The sequence below is a fragment of the Mauremys mutica genome, chromosome 3 (assembly GCF_020497125.1).
Source record: "Mauremys mutica isolate MM-2020 ecotype Southern chromosome 3, ASM2049712v1, whole genome shotgun sequence".
NCBI classification, from domain to species: domain Eukaryota; kingdom Metazoa; phylum Chordata; order Testudines; family Geoemydidae; genus Mauremys; species Mauremys mutica.
The window spans coordinates 32,554,544-32,573,198 of NC_059074.1; the positions used below are offsets into that span (position 1 = coordinate 32,554,544).

The 18,655-nt window shown below is 40.2% G+C and overlaps 1 protein-coding gene across 1 annotated transcript in view; it reads right to left on the minus strand.

Annotated features, from left to right (window-relative positions):
* TAF1B (TATA-box binding protein associated factor, RNA polymerase I subunit B) overlaps window positions 1–18,655 on the minus strand; it is a 59,988-nt gene that overhangs the window by 22,490 nt on the left and 18,843 nt on the right. Inside the window, exons 7-8 of the mRNA XM_045009833.1 lie at window positions 16,197–16,359; window positions 11,457–11,556 (exon numbers count right to left, since the gene is read on the minus strand). Coding sequence (XP_044865768.1) covers window positions 11,457–11,556; window positions 16,197–16,359 — 263 coding nt within the window. The remainder of the gene's footprint in view (window positions 1–11,456; window positions 11,557–16,196; window positions 16,360–18,655) is intronic.

Sequence of the window (18,655 nt, forward strand, 5' to 3'; positions counted from 1 at the left end):
GTTTGTCATGTCTTCTATTCCAGGGTGGCTACCATATGCTCTATCAATTTAAGCTAACATTATTAAGCTTCTGCTTTTACTGCATTTTTTGCCCACCATATTTTTTGTGAATTTTCCTTCCCTTCACTGGTGCTGGGCTGCCAACATTATTCACCAATGTGAGAGAGACTTGGTAATCAAGATGAAAAGGTGAGCCATGCTGAAGAGATGAACATTCACTAGCAAGCTGTCCTAACAACTCCTCCAAAACAAAAACTGAGAAATATTTAAGCAAGGATTTCACATACATCTATTTTTAATGGGGCCACTTTTAGCCTACGGTAAAGAAACGTAGGCTTCCCCCCCAATATATGTAAAATAGATGTAAAAATATATATCTGAAGAGAAGAAACATTAAGTCATAATATCCACTTGAAATCCTAGAAGGATGACATTAAGCTTTATCTAATTTATACAACCTGCATACCTTTTGGGGGGAAAAGATTAACGTAATCATTCTGTGGTTGTGAGAGTTGTAGATTTAAGTGTTCTCACTGTTCAATCTTTTAACACCGACAGCAAACAAATTCTGTCATCTTTAGTAAAACGTGGCTGCAAACAGCTATGCTAAACAACATTATGGAGGAGCAGCAGCAGCAGCAGCACCTACCATAGGTAAGGCTGAGCAGAGCTCTTTGTTTAAGATTAATATGTTATGTGTTCTCGTACAATGCTGTCTTTCAAAGGACAGCACAAGTCTTAGCTAGAGGCTTGAGACAGAACAATGCTTAAATACACTTTAAATCTGAATTACACAAATGAAATATATAAATGAATAATTCAAGAGTCTCTGAATACTCCTCTTCTGCCTTTCAGAGCATAAAACATCCAATTGAGGTATTATATTTTCAGAGGAGTCCACAGTTCTACATTCTCAAGCAGAGATACTCAGCATAAAAGGAGTAGACTAAAGAGCATGATTATTCTAATGTATTTTTTACTACAGTACATTTTTAACTGGACAAATCAAACATTAGTGATACAAAGCCAGCCACTGATTTTACAATGACACTGTCATGACTAGGATCATTCAGTAAAGTACCTGCTTACCAAATACAATTGGTTAAAACAGGGGTTGGCAACCTTTCAGAACTGGTGTGCTGAGCCTTCATTTATTCACGCTAATTTAAGGTTTTGCGTGCCAGTAATACATTTTAATGTTTTTAGAAGGTCTCTTTCTATACATCTGTAATATATAACTAAACTATTGTTGTATGTAAAGTAAATAAGGTTTTTTAAATGTTTAAGAAGCTTCATTTAAAATTAAATTAAAATGCAGAGCCCCCCGGACCGGTGGCCAGGACCCGGGCAGTGTGAGTGCCACTGAAAATCAGCTTGTGTGCTGCCTTTGGCACCCGTGCCATAGGTTGCCTACCCCTGGATTAAAAGAGCAGCAGGCAAGTAGAGCTGGTCAGGAAATTTCTACTATAATTATTTTCCAAACAGCAAATGCCTGTTTCACAAAATTAAAGTTTTCCATAGGAAAATTTCAATGCTGCTGAAAAATTGATTTTCTGTCAGAAAAAATTGAAATGATGGCTCCCAGGTTGCCCACCTGGACAGTTTTTTTTGTCAATTTTACTTTCACCCAGAAGCTGAAAATTTTACTTTGGTTCTCCCAAAACAGAAGTTTTCTGGAAATCTTTTCCCACTAAATCTTTGGTGTGAAGGAATTTCCATTTTCTGGCCAACTCTACAGATATGATAACAGGGCATGCCAACAGAATAAAACTTGAGCCTGGTCTACACTAGGCGTTTAAATCGGTTTTAGGAGCGTAAAACCGATTTAACGCCACAACCGTCCACACTAGAAGGCACCTTATATCGATTTTAATGGCTCTTTAAACCGGTTTCTGTACTCCTCCCTAACGAGAGGAGTAGCGCTAGTATCGGTATTACCATATCGGATTAGGGTTAGTGTGGCCGCTGATCGACGGTATTGGCCTCCGGGCGGTATCCCACAGTGCACCACTGACCGCTCTGGACAGCAATCTGAACTCGGATGCAGTGGCCAGGTAGACAGGAAAAGCCCCGCGAAGTTTTGAATATTTCCTGTTTGCCCAGCATGGAGCTCCGATCAGCACGTGTGGCGATGCAGTTAAAAATCAAAATAAAGAAAGAGCTCCCGCATGGACCATGCGGACGTGATCGCTGTAAGGGCAGGCAAATCTGTTCTATCAGCGCTCCGTTACAGAAGACGAAATTCAAAATCATTTTTTTAAAATCTCCAGACGCCATAGCAGGGGCTCAGCGCACTGCTGCGTGACAAGCGTAACGGAAAGCCAAAGAATCAAATGGACGCTCATGGACTGGAGGACTCAAGCTATCCCACAGTTCCTGCAGTCTCCGAAAAGCATTTGCATTCTTGGCTGAGCTCCAAATGCTTCTAGGGTCAAACACCGTGTCCGCGGTGGGTCAGGGCATAGCTCGGCAATTTACGCACCCCCCCACCCACCCCTAGAAGTGAAAGGGAAAACAATCCTCTCTTGACTCTTTTACATGTCACCCTATCTTTACTGAATGCTGCAGATAGACGCGATGCTGCAGCCGTCAACACTAACATCCTCACTCCCCCCCCCCGCCATGGGTGGCTGATGGTGCAATACGACTGATACCCGTCCTCGTCATCAGTCTATTGGCACATGGGGCAGTGCAAAAGGGCTGGTAACCATGCCGACTAGCATCAGTGAGGTCAATCAAGGGCGCCTGGCCCTAATTTTTCCTTGTAGATGGTGCAGTATGGCTGGTAACCATCCTCATAATAGCAACAGGGGGCTGAGCTCCATCAGCCCCCACCCTTCATGTGTAAAGAAAAGATTCAATTGCCCCTGGACTAGCAGAGGGATGCTGGGCTCCTCTTCTCCACACTCCTTACTGTCCTGTCTGGACTATCATAGCAGCTGGAAGCTGCCTTCCACTCATTTCTCACTAACAAGTCACTGTGTCTTATTCCTGCATTCTTTATTAATTCATCACACAAGTGGGGGTGCAATGCTATGGTAGCCCAGGAAGGCTGGGGGAAGAACAGAATCAACAGGTGGGGTTGTTGCAGGAGCATCCCCTGTGAATAGCATACAGCTCATAATTTCTGTGGGATCTGACACAGAGCAGCTGTGCTCTCTGGCTCTATGATACAGTGGTTCTCTAGTACACTTGCCCATATTCTAGGCAGGACTGATTCTATTTTTAGATACCAAAAAGGAGGGATTGACTCAGGGAGTCATTCCCAATTTTGGCTTTTGCGCCCCTGGCTGATCGGCCAAGGGCACTTATGACAGCAGCAAATGGCACAGTGCAAAAGGACTGGTAACCATGACCATCTTATTACCAATTTATAGTATGGTAGATGGTGCAGTATGGCTAGTAACCATCTCTGCTATCATGCAAAAGCAAAAGCATGCTTCTGTGTAGCGCTGCTGAATCGCCTCTGTGAGCGGCATCTATTACACATACGGTGACAGTCACAAAAGGCAAAACAGGCTCAATGATTGCCATGCTATGCCATCTGCCAGGGCAATCCAGGGAAAAAAAGCCGCGAAATGCTTGTCTGCCGTTGCTTTCCCAGAGGAAGGAGTGACTGACGACATTTACCCAGAACCACCCGCGACAATGATTTTTGCCCCATCAGGCACTGGGATCTCAACCCGGAAGTTCCAAGGGGCGGGGGAGGCTGCGGGAACTATGGGATAGCTACGGAATAGCTACCCACAGTGCAACGCTCCAGAAATCGACACTAGCCTTGAACCGTGGACGCACACCACCGATTTAATGTGTTTAGTGTGGCCGCGCGCACTCGATTTTATAAAATCTGTTTCACAAAACCGGTTTATGCAAATTCGGAATAGTCCCGTAGTGTAGACGTACCCTGAGTAACTAAAAACCAAGGAACATGTAAGCAAACACCATTCAAGAGTCTGTGCCTGTTCACCTATCAACTTCTGGAGTGCACTGCGGCACAAGGCATATAACTAGCAGAAAAAACCACACCCCTTCCTGTGTTAGAACAATTAGTTGTTTGTCAATGAATCTTCATAAAATGATTTGTTAAAAAAGAAACCAAATGAAAACCTTCTAGTGTAATAGTAATTGCCAAAAAATATTCCATATAGAAGATATAACATTCTTTGTATCTGAATTTCTGTTTAAGCCCTCTTTCCGCAATCCACTCCAATTCTACTTTCTTCCTACTCTTCCTTCTAACCCTGAAGCTGTATAAGCAAGAGCAATCTGAGTAGATGTTCAAGAGAACTTCAAATCTACTGTTTGGCAAGATCAGAGTTTGAAAGGGAAGCTGCTGCTGCCCTGTTCCACTGTTCTTAGGTTACTTGTGGAGCTTGGTAGGCCAAGCAGTTTAATGTGAATACAGTGGAGCAAGGAGTTTTGCAAGGGAACTGGGTGATGGACTTCTCTTTCAAGATCCATTCCTGCTGATTGTGGCCCAGTAATTGAGCATTTCCATCTGCAAAGGAAAGAAGAAAGGAAAGAACAAAAGAAGAGAAGGGAGAGAGAAGAATACGGAAAATAATTTAATTTTAATCTGCCCCTTAATCATGAGCTAGAAGAAATGATGGGTTACAGGTGCCATATTTTTAAATTACCATTTTACCCACAAAAGCAACTCCGTATTCAGACATGATTTTGTGTGTACATACAGTTACATCTGTTACAAATGCACATTTTTTCTGCTTTTACTTTTGGTTACTTGTGCAGAGTCACCACAGCTCAGAGAATTTTAATTCTATTCCTTCTTGTGCAGCAGGCTTGTGTACTAAATTTGATCAATTACACATGTGGAAAGCCATTCAAAGCAAGGGAATTTACAGGTGTCACTTAACGCCTGTAGAACCTTTATTTGCAAAGATGATGCAAAAACAGTAAAAAAAACTCAGCTTGACTCTCAGATCTCAGAATAAGTCTGCACAGCTGTCAGTCTAAAAAAAAATTTCTTTTAAACTTGCAAACTGAATACTTTAGAAATGGAATAACTGAGATGAACAGGTTACCATGACCACAACATTTTTTGCAGTGCCACTTCTCAGAGCAGAACCACACTTTAAAGGCCTTGTTTTCTTACTTCTGACCTGACAAACCAGAAAATGGAGGAAACTAAATATCATGAATATTTAAATATTTTTATGGAAATTGGATATAACAATGATCTGGTTGATGATGAAGCTTTATAGTCTCAACATGTGCATATCTAACAGTCACCATCTTGGCCATCACTAGGGTTTGAATTGGGGACTTCCATAGCTGAAATGCTTGAGTCTCTACAGCACAAGCTAACAGACTCTCACCCCATCTGGGAACAGAAGGGGATGGACGGACATGGACACACATGCTCTCTGACCGGTGGGTTACAGATTTACTCAGAAAAATGGGAAATTCAGATCTTCAATCCAAGCTATTTTATGAAGTAAAGTAATAGCAAATGACATATGCAAGTACTAGTAAAATACTCATTGGGTTTACAAGTCAAAATTAAAAATAGGGGAACTTCTTGCATATTAAAAACTCCAAAGAGATGAGGAAATGGTTTAGCATGTTCGTGTGTTCATTTTAGGGACATATTTCAAAACCTAGACTACATCTGTGTCACTTCGCTAAATTATTTCAGTCAAACTGAAGGTAAGAATTTCAACAGAGCGGCCTGATGCAAGATACAGAATACCAGAAGTAAAAAGGAATTTTACTCTTCTGTAGTAGGCGGAACAAGGTAGGTAAGTACAGTCCTAAAACTGAGTGATTCATTTCATCAGCCCCTCCTAAAAAGTACTATAATTAGGAGGAATAAATCCACACCTATAACTAAAGAAATACTGTCTAGTTTATTAACTTTCACAGCTTACCCAAACAGTGAATGTTAAGCAGCTCCTAACTTTTCTGCTATTGAAGTTGTGGAAATAATACATTTATATAGAATCTTTGATTTCAAAAGATCCCAAATAAACGACATATACAGAAATCACAGTCAATTACTGAAATGCATGCATTTTTAGGTGAAATGTGGTAGTTGTTTAACAGCATGCAAGTGCAAGCATACTACAAAGACACAGCCAAGTTACTATGGCCTCACTGGTGCTGCAGTCACCCAAGTGCATCAATAGGATTTCTGGGGGCATATCGCATGGTTCTGTGTGCTGAGCTGAGCTGCTCTAGGATACTTTCCCCCAGTGAATTGTAGGACAATTTGTCTGTCCTTCTGGGAACAGGTGGAATTTTGGGAAGGCACTGGAGGATCAACATTCCTCACTGCAAGGTACATTGGTTACCAGCCCGAGTGAAGGTAGCACCCAAGTTCTAGCCTATACCCCCAGACAAGCCAACCAGCCTGGGTTTAAAGTACCACCAAACTTGGGTGAGATGGCTTTATATGTGGACAGAACAGGGGAGGGGGGAAGGAAGAGGTTAGGGGCAACAGCCAAGTAAGAGCCCAAAATAACTCTGCAGAGAGACATACCCCAAAAGACACAAACTCTAACAAATCAGTGCCAACTGATGCCTTGCTAGGGCATTGATTCAGTACTGACTCACAGGAGGAAAAGTGACACCTTACTGAGTCACCAAGAGGAGAGGCAGTGTTCTAGTGGACTGTAGGAACTAGGAAATTTAGTCCTCTAATCCACAGAACAGGATTAGCAAACTGCCTCATAGTGCTGTCCCTGTGCCTCAAACCTGACTTAAAGGGATCACCTCAGAGTTCTATTTAATAACAAGTTTTAAGGGACTGAGGCCTGGTCTACACTACAGAGTTAGGTCAACATAAGGCAGCTTATGTCGACATAACTCTGTAAGAGTCTACCCTACAACATTGCTCCCACCAATGTAAGTTACCCACTACACCGACCTAATAACTCCACGTCTGCAAAAGGCGTAACACTTAGGTCAATGTAGTTGGGTTGCGGCAGTGTCAGTGTAGACACTGCATTGACTGTTCCAGCTATCAGCCCCTGGCAGCTGACAACCTGGAGCCCCGCCACCTGGAGCTCCGGGCTGTCACTGCCCCACAATGACAGTTAAATCGAGGGAAGTGCTCCTACTGAGGAAACACACTGCTGACAAGACTGTAGTGTGCACACAAAAAACCCTGATGTAATTACTGTGGTAGCTGTACGTCGACATAACTTAAGGAGACTTAATTTTGTAGTATAGACTCCCCTGATACTACGAAGACTTATGCACATTAGTATCGCTAGCTACATGAACAGTTCTAATTTGTTTCAAGGAGACTACTCACATACATATCTTTGTGGGATTGGATCCCAAAACAGCAGTTCAATATTGTTTTATAGAACCATATAAACATAGGGCTGAAAGGGACCTCACAAGGTCATCAAGTCCAGCTTGAACTGAAGCACAACCTAGTAAACCTAGACCTTCCCTGACAGGTGTTTGTCCAACCTATTCTTAAAAACGTCCAATGACAGGGATTCCACAACCTCCTTTTGAAGCCTATGCCAGAGCTTAGCCACCCCTTATAGTTAAGGTTTTTTTAAGGTGACAAACATTTAAGTCATCCTTACTAATGTATTAAAGAAATTTTTCCAATTTTGTTCGTTTTGTTTTGGGTTTTTTTTTTTCAAAAAAATTGGAAACATCAGTGATCATTTTCTTTTGTTAGGACACAGTAATCCATTTATCTTAAATACAGACTAACCTTTGTAAGGCTAGCTAAGGAATATGTGCTACAGAAGTGAAAGAAAAACAATAAAAATGGATGATTTTGAGAAACCCAAAATGCTTTTGCATTCAAACATTTTTTAAAATCTATTTATAAGAGGTGCTTATTGTACGCATTGCACGCACACACACAAAAAAATCTTTAAAAAAAAAATCTAAAGGAAAACCAACCAGTTTAAATAGGCCAGAATACACTAAAAATGTTAATTTTTCATTATTAGCCACATTAATGCAGTCTTCCATAAAGTACATTCAGTGCTGTAAATGTACTGAACTATTTTTTGAAGGAGTGTGTAGTACAGCTATTACTTCTCTTTGGATTAATTAGGTACTGTAGACCTAATCCTAATAGGAGATTTACTGACAATCATCTAACAAATTTTATAATGAACCAGCGCAGATTATTTGAAATCCGTAAGGATTTGATATAAAGTACTAATTTCTAAAATTGAGCCCTTAAGGTTAACATATAGGCCCACAAGTCCAATCCTTGTTTCTGTCACGCACAGCAGGACGTTATCAAAACTGTTGTGTAAGTCTCACTTCATAATCCATGGGAAATTCTGATTTTATATCTTCCTTCAGGCTAACTAGCAATTATTCTGCATCCAACATTCACAGGGAAAATAGACTCCCATTGCTTAAAAAAAAACAAACCCTAAAACTTGACAGATTTACAAAACAAAATGGCTTTTACCTCTTTAGCTTTGTTTGAACAATGCTTAATTGATTCTGCTGCATGTTTGTGGCATCTGTTTAACGCAAGCCATTTTTATTAAGCAATCAAGATATTAGGTGGTCACAAGTAAAAAAAGAAAAATAGTCACAGACCATAATCACCACAGCCATCTTTCAACTGTACTTTTGACTATAAATATGTCAATTAGAGAGACGCAAAATCCAAGGGCAGACCCCTGAACACTCAACACTTTGGAAAACTCAGTGATATTTTGCAGTTCAGCCCTATTTCGAATATGAATGAGACAAGGTAGATGAGATAATATTTTGTATTGAAAGAAACAAGCTTTCGATCTTACACAGAGCTCTTCTTCAGGCCTGGAAAAGATACTATGAATATGTCTACATTGCAATTAGACATCCGCAGCTGGCCCGTGCAAGCTGACTCTGGCTCTTGGGGCTTGGGCTAAAGGACTGTTTAACTGTGGTGTAGACATTCAGGGCCGTCTCCGGGACCCTCCCACCTCACAGGGTCCTAGAGCGAAGGCTGCAGCCTGAGCCCAAACGTGTATACCACAATTAAACAGCCCCTTAGCCCAAGCCAGCTGGCATAAGCCAGCCACATGTGTCTAATTGCAGTGTAGACATATTCTCCACACAGTTATTGGGGCACTTAGTGCACTGGATGAGATATACCACATGTTGTGATATGCATGTGTAGGACCCATGAATCTTGAAAGGTTTGTTGTGGGAGATATTAATCATTGTAGCTGTGGAGATATGTTTGCAGGTTTTGCATCTGTTGTTCTGGCAGGCTCTGGTGCTGCTCTGAGTTGATGTGCCCTGGTCTGTAGGGAGACCTTGCTTCTCATGATGAGCTTGGCAAGGTTGGAGGGTATTGCTTGAAAGCTGATTAGGCCTCAACTGGAGTACTGTGTCCAGTTCTGGGCACTACATTTCAGGAAAGATGTGGACAAATTGGAGAAATTCCAGAGAAGAGCAACAAAAACGATTAAAGGCCTAGAAAACATGACCTCTGAGGGAAGACTGAAAAAATTGGGTTTGTTTAGTCTGGAGAAGACTGAGGGGGGACAAAATAACAGTTTTCAAGTACTGTACATAAAAAGTTGTTACAAGGAGGAGGGAGAAGAATTGTTTTCTTGAACCTCTGAGGATAGGACAAGAAGCAATGGGCTTAAATTACAGCAAGGGCAGTTTAGATTGGACATTAGGAAAAACTTCCTAACTGTCAGGTAATTAAGTACTAGAATAAATTGCCTAGGGAGGTTGTGGAATCTCCGTCATGGGAGATTTTAAAGAGCAGATTAGACAAACACCTGTCGGGGATAGTCTAGATCAGAGGTTCTCAAAACTCTGTGGGGGGGGGGGGGAGGGAGGGGGAAGGGGGGCGGCGGTGGAATGAAGCTTAACCCACAAGCAATGAATAACTAGCAAAGCTGATTCCTCCAGACATATCAGGTCCTCAGATGGTGCTGTGCATTTTGACAAATTTCTGTTAAAGTTGTTGCCATCTGTACATTAATCAGTTCGCTATGACGCAGTGTGCACATTTAAGCATGGACCACAATCGCAGTATTTGTTTTCGCTCTTATTAGAACGGATCGTTGGCTCATCTTGCCTTGAGTGCACAGGACTGGCCTAGAAGACCTCTTGAGGTCCCTGCTAGTCTATGAGTCTATGGACTAGGAGTGTGTGATCAAAGGGTTTTTTCCTGAGAGAACCTGCTTCAATACAGGGTATTTGGGTGGACTGTTCAATGATGCAGTCTACTTCTCAGGTGAAGTGTTCTTGTTTGGTGACAGTGGTTTTAAGTGTGTTAAAATGTGCACCCCAGACTTTTTCCTCAGAGCATAATCTGTGCTGACTGCCTGGCTAACATATTTCTTGAATCAGGCAGAGCAGGGACTTGAACCATGTTCCACGCAAGTGCCTTAGCCAACAGGTTATTGAACATTCTGGCATATTCTGGTCTCTCGCCTTCCCTCCCTTGTTTTTTGGAGAAAGTCAAAAAAGATCTGCTTTCTTTCTAGGTGGAATGAAAAATTCTGAATCCTCAAAATTTTTCATGAAACAAAATTTTTGTTTCCAGTCAGCTCTTGTAATGTCTTCCTTGGTAGGGCATCAATGGTCCGGTACAGGATGTTGTCAAGTTCTCCTTCCTGGGGGAAAGGGAGGAGGGAAAGAAACCACACACACAAAAGCCACCAATTTCTCTAATCCTCATCAGGCAAAAGAGGATCTGACTGTGCAGTGCCCTCAAAGACAGAATCCCATAGCTAGAAGGGGTAACAAGGCAGTAAGTGCTGTAGATGTTCTACAAAGTGGGCCAAAGGGAAATGCAGCTAAGTACAAGCAGCAGGGAGACTATTTTCATATGGACAGAACATATTAACGTGAACTCTTTAGAAAAATTTACATTCTTAAACTAAACACTACAAAAGAAAAAAATCCAATAAATACAGCAAGAACACATCATACTATAAAAACTGATAGAACTTGCTTCCAAAGAGAGGGAGATTTCAACTGAGTATTCAAAGGATATTATGCCTTTATGGGAAAAAGAGCCTAAATTCTATTTATGTTTTCTGTATTTCCCAAGAGATAAGCAAACAATACAAACACACACTTGACGGTAATTAATCATTGGGGCAATTTACCAAGGGTCGTGGTGGACTCTCCATCACTGACAGTTTTTAAATCAAGATCAGACATTTTTCTAAAAGATACATTCTAGGAATTATTTTGGGAGAAGTTCTATGGCCTGTGTTCTAAGAGATCAGACTAGATTATCACAATGGTCCTTCCTAGCCCTGGAATCTATGAGAAAAACCTGTTATCAAGTTATCAACCTAATTATTCTAATTTAAATATGAAAGTAATCAGAATAATTTGCTCACTGGCTCCTGCATGACTAGCAGGAAGCAAAATAATATCACAACAAAGGTAGATTCACTCAAATTGTCAGTACCATAACCCAGGAGTATAATATACCATAATATATGTAGCTTATTAAATAAAAATAAAAGGATAAAAGTTACCTCTACACGAAAGATCTTGAGATCAGCTCCATACAATTTCATCTCTTCTGGAAAATACTGAAAAGCATTCAAGTAAGGAATGTGACCATCTATAACAAACCTAAATAAAAAAAGAGTTTAAGTCAAATCAACGTTTAGTTTAAAGCATCATATACTTTTTTTTAAAATATCAGAGGGGTAGTCATGTTAGTCTGGATCTGTAAAAGTGGCAAAGAGTTCTGTGGCACCTTATAAACTAACATGCATGCATCCGACGAAGTGGGTATTCACCCACGAAAGCTCATGCTCCAATATGTTTGTTAGTCTATAAGGTGCCACAGAACTCTTTGCCCCTTTTTTTAAAATGGCACTGAAAAAAAATCAAGATTGATGTCTTAATTTCAAAGTTAAAATAGCATCAGAATTGAAATGCCCAAATAATTCCAACACTGTGTCCTTCAAAATGCTGTGTTAATACTAAAAAGCTGCCTGTTCTTTAACATGAGAGCTAGAATATTAAAATTCAAGCTCAAATGTGACTCTCAGATAAAGTTAGGGCACTGAGTTTACTCTAGACATGTTTATATCCAGCTTTCCCTGCACATTCTTTATACAATCAATTCTTACAAACAGGTAGAATATTTTAATTAAAATATTTTCAGTATTGGGCTATGCTCTTAAGAAGACAGGAAGTACACTTTTATGATAACATTGTTATAGGGCTATAGCATTTTGCTCCCCAAATCCATTACATACTTAACTAAACACGAAAGAAGAGTTTAATATTTCCACAGTAAGTATGCAGAGCTCGTGCAATCAGGGTCATAGAACTGTTAGCTTATATACAACTAAATGAGAAAAAACATACAATTATGTATTTTATCAATTTATAAAATGCATTTATTTTAGATAAATGTCTAAACACACTTTGGATTTTTAATTTTTCAAAAAATATGGCGGCGGGAGGGGGGAAATGAGGGGAGGAGAGAGTGGTAATACCAGGGGCTTTTTCACATAGAGATCACAGGTTCAAATCCAGCCCATCTCAATAGTGTCATCTGCTGGCTATTCAATAGCTCACATTAAATCAATTGTGATCTCAGTCTGGCTCTTAGTAGGCCGCTGTTTAAATAAAAAAAAAATACCATAACACTTACCAATATCTAGCACCCAGCTGGACATTATCAGCAAACAAACCAAGTTTTGAATCAAGAGGGAGACTGAATTATCCTCACTCTAAGAGGTGGCCCCCCCAGGTCAGAATTAAGGCACATTAGTGGAAACTTTATACTACCCAGGATGAGGCTAAACAGCAGGCTTCAACCAACAGGTTTCATGAACGCTAAATTCACTACACTTTTTTTAAAATCCCAGGATTTTTAAAATAGGATTCCTGGTAGGAAGTAATACTCTGGTTGGCATGAATGTTGCACAATGTGTTTATTACAAAGAGAAAAAACAAGAAAATTAAATTTCCTGCAGGAGGTTTAAGACATAGTAAGATACAGCATAGGTTTTGGCTGTAGAGTTAGGGAAGATTTTTTGGTTTATTTTTAAAATACACCAGTACCAAGTACATAAGTCACAAGGATGACACACTTAGGCTATTTCTACACTAGAGACCTTACAGCGACACAGCTGTACTGATGCAGCTGTGCCACTGCAAGGCCTCCCATGCAGCTGATCTATGCTGACAGGAGACAGCTCTCCCGTCGACATAATTAAACCTCCCCCAATGAGCAGTGGTAGCTATGTTGGCGGGGCTCTCCCGCCAACATAGCACTGTCCACACCAGCGCGTCTGTCAATGTAATTTATGTCGGTCAGGCAGAAGGGCGGGAGGGGTGACGCCCCTGAGTGACATAAGTTTTACCGACAAAAGTGCTAGCCCTAGTCTCTCCAGAGAGGAATTCGAGCTGTACCAGATATATCTAGATATCTGGGCAGTTACCTTAATTCAATAAGCAAGAACAAAAACAGCAAAGAGCAGTGGTTTAAAAAAAAAAAAAAAATGAAAGAAAGAAGTCACTGTTGTAACAGAAAATGCAATGTTGATTTTAGAAAAGGGCACCAGGAACTTGGATAGCCCAATATTGAGATGACATATTCCTAAAAAGTCAGCGCTTGTTTGCAAAATTTCACTGAACAAACATGCAGTACTTCTCTTTGTTTAGGCCCTGGCAGACAGTGTCAAGGAAGTAAAAGAAAACACCACATACTAGAGGGCAGAAACAGAATATCCCTTCCTTCAACTCACTTTTATAAGTGAAAACAAAGTCAGAGAAATGACTAAACAGGCATTCCTTAACAAGATTTAAGTCATAGAAAAGAAGCTACTTGATGTATATTACTTGCAATTTATCAACATTCCATTTATCAACTTCCATTTATGAATTCCAAGAAGAACTACTGTAAGTTAATGTCAATTACTCTCTATGAATGCACTCTATGACCATTTCTTTGAGATCTGGAATTTAAATTCAAAGTTTAGTTAGAACTACAGTATAAGTTTATGCTGAATTATTCTAGAAATACTAGATTCAAAGTGATTTTAAAATGAAGACACAATAAATAATAGAATTATTGCAATATTTGTAACAGTTTTAATGTGATTTTAGAAAGTTATCTTGCCTAGTACTTCCTATTCTGAAATCCTGTGCACTCTTCCATCAATTTGACATCACTGATTCACAAATAAGGAATAAAATATATAACCGAAATGTCCTGTCCACATTGGGATCGGAATGATGCAGATTTCCAGACTAGTATGGACAGTACAATCCCCTCTCCCTCCCCCCACCCCCGAAGAACTGTGTTAGACAACTGCACTACAGGACCCGTCTATATTTGCCTGGGGCCAGATGTATTTTGATACAGTTTAAACACAGTACTCACTAAACCATGGTTCTACCTGTTAGAACTGTTTTTAAAGAATTCTCATAGCCCTAGTATAAAGGACCATTAAAAGTTGGACACTTATCAACTAAGGCTAAGATTTAGTCACGGGTATTTTTGGTAAAAAGTCATGGACAGGTCATGGGCAATAAATAAAAATTCATGGCCCGTGACATGTCCATGACTTTTACCAAAAATACTCCTGACTAAATCTCTACTTCCTGAGCAGCGGTCAGTGTGGCTGGCCCCAGGTACCCCCGGAGCAGCTGGCCCTAGGTCACTCCAGCAACAGCTGGTGCAGCTGGCTGTGGGGCGCCTGCCCTGAAGTCAGCCACACTAGCCACTGCAGAAGTCACGGAGGTCATGGAAAGTCACAGAAACCATGACTTCCGCGACCTCTGTGAAAGAATCGCAGCCTTATTCATCACTCCGAGCAGTTCTCCATTCTAAATATAGAGAATATCACAAATACTGCAATGAAGGTAAACATTGCGTGGGAAAATATCGAATTTTCGTATGACACCTACTCCAAGAGCCCATGTTCGAGAATATTTTTTAAAGCAGTTCTAACGTCTTTTGGCACGTCCACACTCATTTTATGAAGTGTTGTTTAGAATTTAGAATAAACTGTGTTTAAACAAGGTTTCAAACACTTTTCTATTACAAAAACAGATGGGGCTTATAATCTCTGTCCTTTAAAATATAGTAATCCAAGTGTAGATAAGCCCTAGGTCCTGTGTATAATATGAAAAAAATAATATGCCAAGGCCACAAAACAGAAGTGCCACAAACTGGTTACAATTTTGGTCTTGCCAACATAGCTAGATTTAGCCAGGTTTGGATTGCATTACTGTATTATTCTACAGCCACGTGAAGTCTACCATGTTGAAACTGTAGTCTTACTTGTTGAAAGGAATACAAAAAATAAACAGCACATTGAATGTTAGTTTAATGACACTAAAAAAATATATTGCTATTTGAAACACATGTAGGAACATTTTTAAAATGTTATTTTTAACCCCAGTGTCTCTAAGATGAGTTAATTGCAAGGTTATCTAATGAATGCACCAAATAGCAATAAGAATATTTTTGGTGCTGTAATATAAATCCCTTAGAAACTGTCTTGTTGCCTGATGTGGTGCCCAAGCACATATCACAGGGGAGGAGGAGTAGACAGTTGACTACCACTTTGGGGGAAAACCAAAAAGAAAAACAACAGGTGGAGCATTTAGCACGACTATTATTCTATTGTTTTAAATATTCATGAACTACCTATAAAGAACTAAAAAGGCAAGCCTGAATATTAGCACAATTTCTGGGCATAATTTTTTCTCAATTTGGTCTGTCATTGAATCTATGCCTATATTTTATTGCATACAAAAATGTGTTAAAAAGACTATTTAGGTCAAGCAAATGAAAGCTAGAAAATGCCAGATTTATGGTTTGTATTGCTACTGATGTTCTGGCAGTAGCACAAGCCTGGATCTTTAGAGTATTCATTTAGTTATTAGGCAGGCTATCAACATTCTCCTCAGGAATACAAATGAGAGAAGTGAAACTGCAATATTTATCTATTTACACTCAACTAAATCTGAAAATAATTTCATGGGACAAAGAAAAGGCACTTCTCTAACACTAGGACTTTCTCCCTGACAAATTTCAAACACTTGCTGCAAACAATAGAGCTATTAGAGACTCTCAAAAAATGGTTGCAAGTATCTTCTATCACGGAAAGTGTGAGGCAAACTAAATATAGGATCACTACCAGCTCTACCTATAATTCAACTAGTTAACAAGCAAGCAACCCAAATTAAAAAAAACATTACTTACTTACAACAGCAGCAAATATTTCAGAGACTATTGATACCTTAAGAGATCTGATAATGTCACTGGTTCTCTCAGCCAGAGTAATGCAATATAGCAGAATGAAAGTGTCATTGGCATAGACATCCTCAAGTTCCCTTTTTTCCTCTTAAGTAAATACGAATCACCATCTATCGATCCGGAACAGACAGATGTGGTTTCTCTTGCTAATGATAAAAAAAAAAAATTACATATAAAATAACTTTGTAGACAAAATATGCTACACTGAACATGTAAATATGCAGAGAACAAGAGAAATTGATCATCCAAGCTGTGTTTAGCAATTAGTGGTGGTTTCAAATCGAAGCTTTGGCATTAGTGTTCTAAATGGTTTAACTCTCAAAGTACCTCTTACTGCAACACAAGACGACAAACTGGCTGAGAACCAGTGCCAATGTAGCTCCACAGACTCGCTAATAAGAGATCAGGGTAAGTAACAAATACTTGAGGAGCTGGGAACGGGTGACAGGATGGATCACTTGATGATTACCTGTTCTGTTCATTCCCTCTGAAGCACCTGGCATTGGCCACTGTCAGAAGACAGAATACTGGGCTAGATTGACCTTTGGTCTGACCCAGTATGACCATTCTCTAGGGGAAATTCCCACTGGCACACCAGAAAAACTGTGCGCGTTGACTCAGTCTATACAAAAATGTTAAATTTGAAAGCACCATTCTAGTGAGAACCATGTTTAAACTTGGCTCTCTAGAAAGGTGCTAATACTTAACTCTTATACAGCACATTACCAACATTAACTAATTCCTCACAACATCCCATGAGGTAGGTATAAGTATTATCCTAATTTTACACATGGGATATCAAGGAGGAAAGGATAAGTGATTTGCCAAAGCTGAATGTATCAGAGTTGGGGATTAGAACTCAGCAGTTACTGGCTCTCAGAAGTGCCCTCATAACAGAGAATTACATTTTTATCTCAAGTATCAGAGGGTAGCTGTGTTAGTCTGTATCTGTAAAAAGCAACAGAGTCCTGTGGCACCTTATAGACTAACAGATGTATTGGAGCATAAGCTTTCATGGGTGAATACCCACTTCACCCACGAAAGCTTATGCTCCAATACATCTGTTAGTCTATAAGGTGCCACAGGACTCTGTTGCTTTTTATCTCAGGCATTAAAGACGCCGCAAAGACATTTAAAATAGAGTTATCAAGGAACTGACTCCCCAGTGCATGCCTGGTAAAAATTGGCGAAGTCAATACAGAAGCTATCCTACAACATCTATTGTGTACATGCGAGTCACAAAACAAAAGCATGAACGTCAGGTAATCCTTTCAGTCATCAGTTTCACCTTTTATATGTGTAAGCTGTGTCTAAAGGAGGCCTCATGGTTGAAACTTCATTGCTATATATATGGCTTGATTAAAAATAATCCTCTTGTTCTATTTGTAGCTCTCGGTGACCTAGCACCTTTCCTTTCATTTGTTCTAGGTTATAAAGGGCACATTGCTCAGTCAGCACTAAACTTGACACAACATACAATTAAACATAACAACAACTTAAGAATTTAATAGGCTTCTCAAACGACTAGACTACACCAAATGGAATGTTAGCCTATCAGCTTGCTGAATAATGAGCTATTATCCCCAGATAAACATAACAAAGATAAAATGTTTATTAATTAGAAAAGCATTTAAAAAGGGTACCCAAATCCTCCTCAGCAAGACATCAATAATTCAATGAAACAGCACAGAAAAAATGTAATTATACACAATTTATGAGTAGCCAATGCATAGAAAAAAATGCAGTACTGCTCATTTGGACCAACTTTCATTATACAAATGACAGCTACTCTGTACATATGATCTCTTAGACACAGCTATCCAAAAGGCACCGGTAATTTTATATTGCTGAATTCAACCGTATTGACTTTAAAAGTACTTTTATGAATACAGGTGCGATCACTTAAAAAAATCTGGACTCTATTTTTGTAATCCACAGTATGAAGCAATGATAAGCTAGGAATACTCCTAAGGGCATTCTGCACCAAAAAAGAAAAAAGAAAAAATCTGCAAAATTCTCCAAATTTTATTTGTCAAATAAATGTGGAGGCTCCAGCATGGCATTGGGGAACACAGGCCACAAGCTGCACAGAGGGGACACAGACTCAGCGGTGAGGCTGCACTCAACCCTGCCACAGCGCAAGGACTGGGCCTGCCCCAGAAACACCCCAGGGCCTGCCCCTCTGTGCCAGGTGCACCAGGTGTGGGCAGACAGGCTCAGCAAGGCAGGATCCAAGTGTGGAGAGGCTTAGTGTGGGGGGATCCAGGTGTGGGTTGAGAGGGTTCTGTGTGGGGCAATCTGGGTGCAGGCGGCTCAGTGTGGGATCTGTGTGTGTGTGTGGGAGGGGGGGAATCTGGATGCACACGGGCTTGTTGGGAGGTTCTAGGTGCAATGGTAATGGGACTCTGCAGGAAGGTCCCAGATATTGGGGGAGTGGGGAAC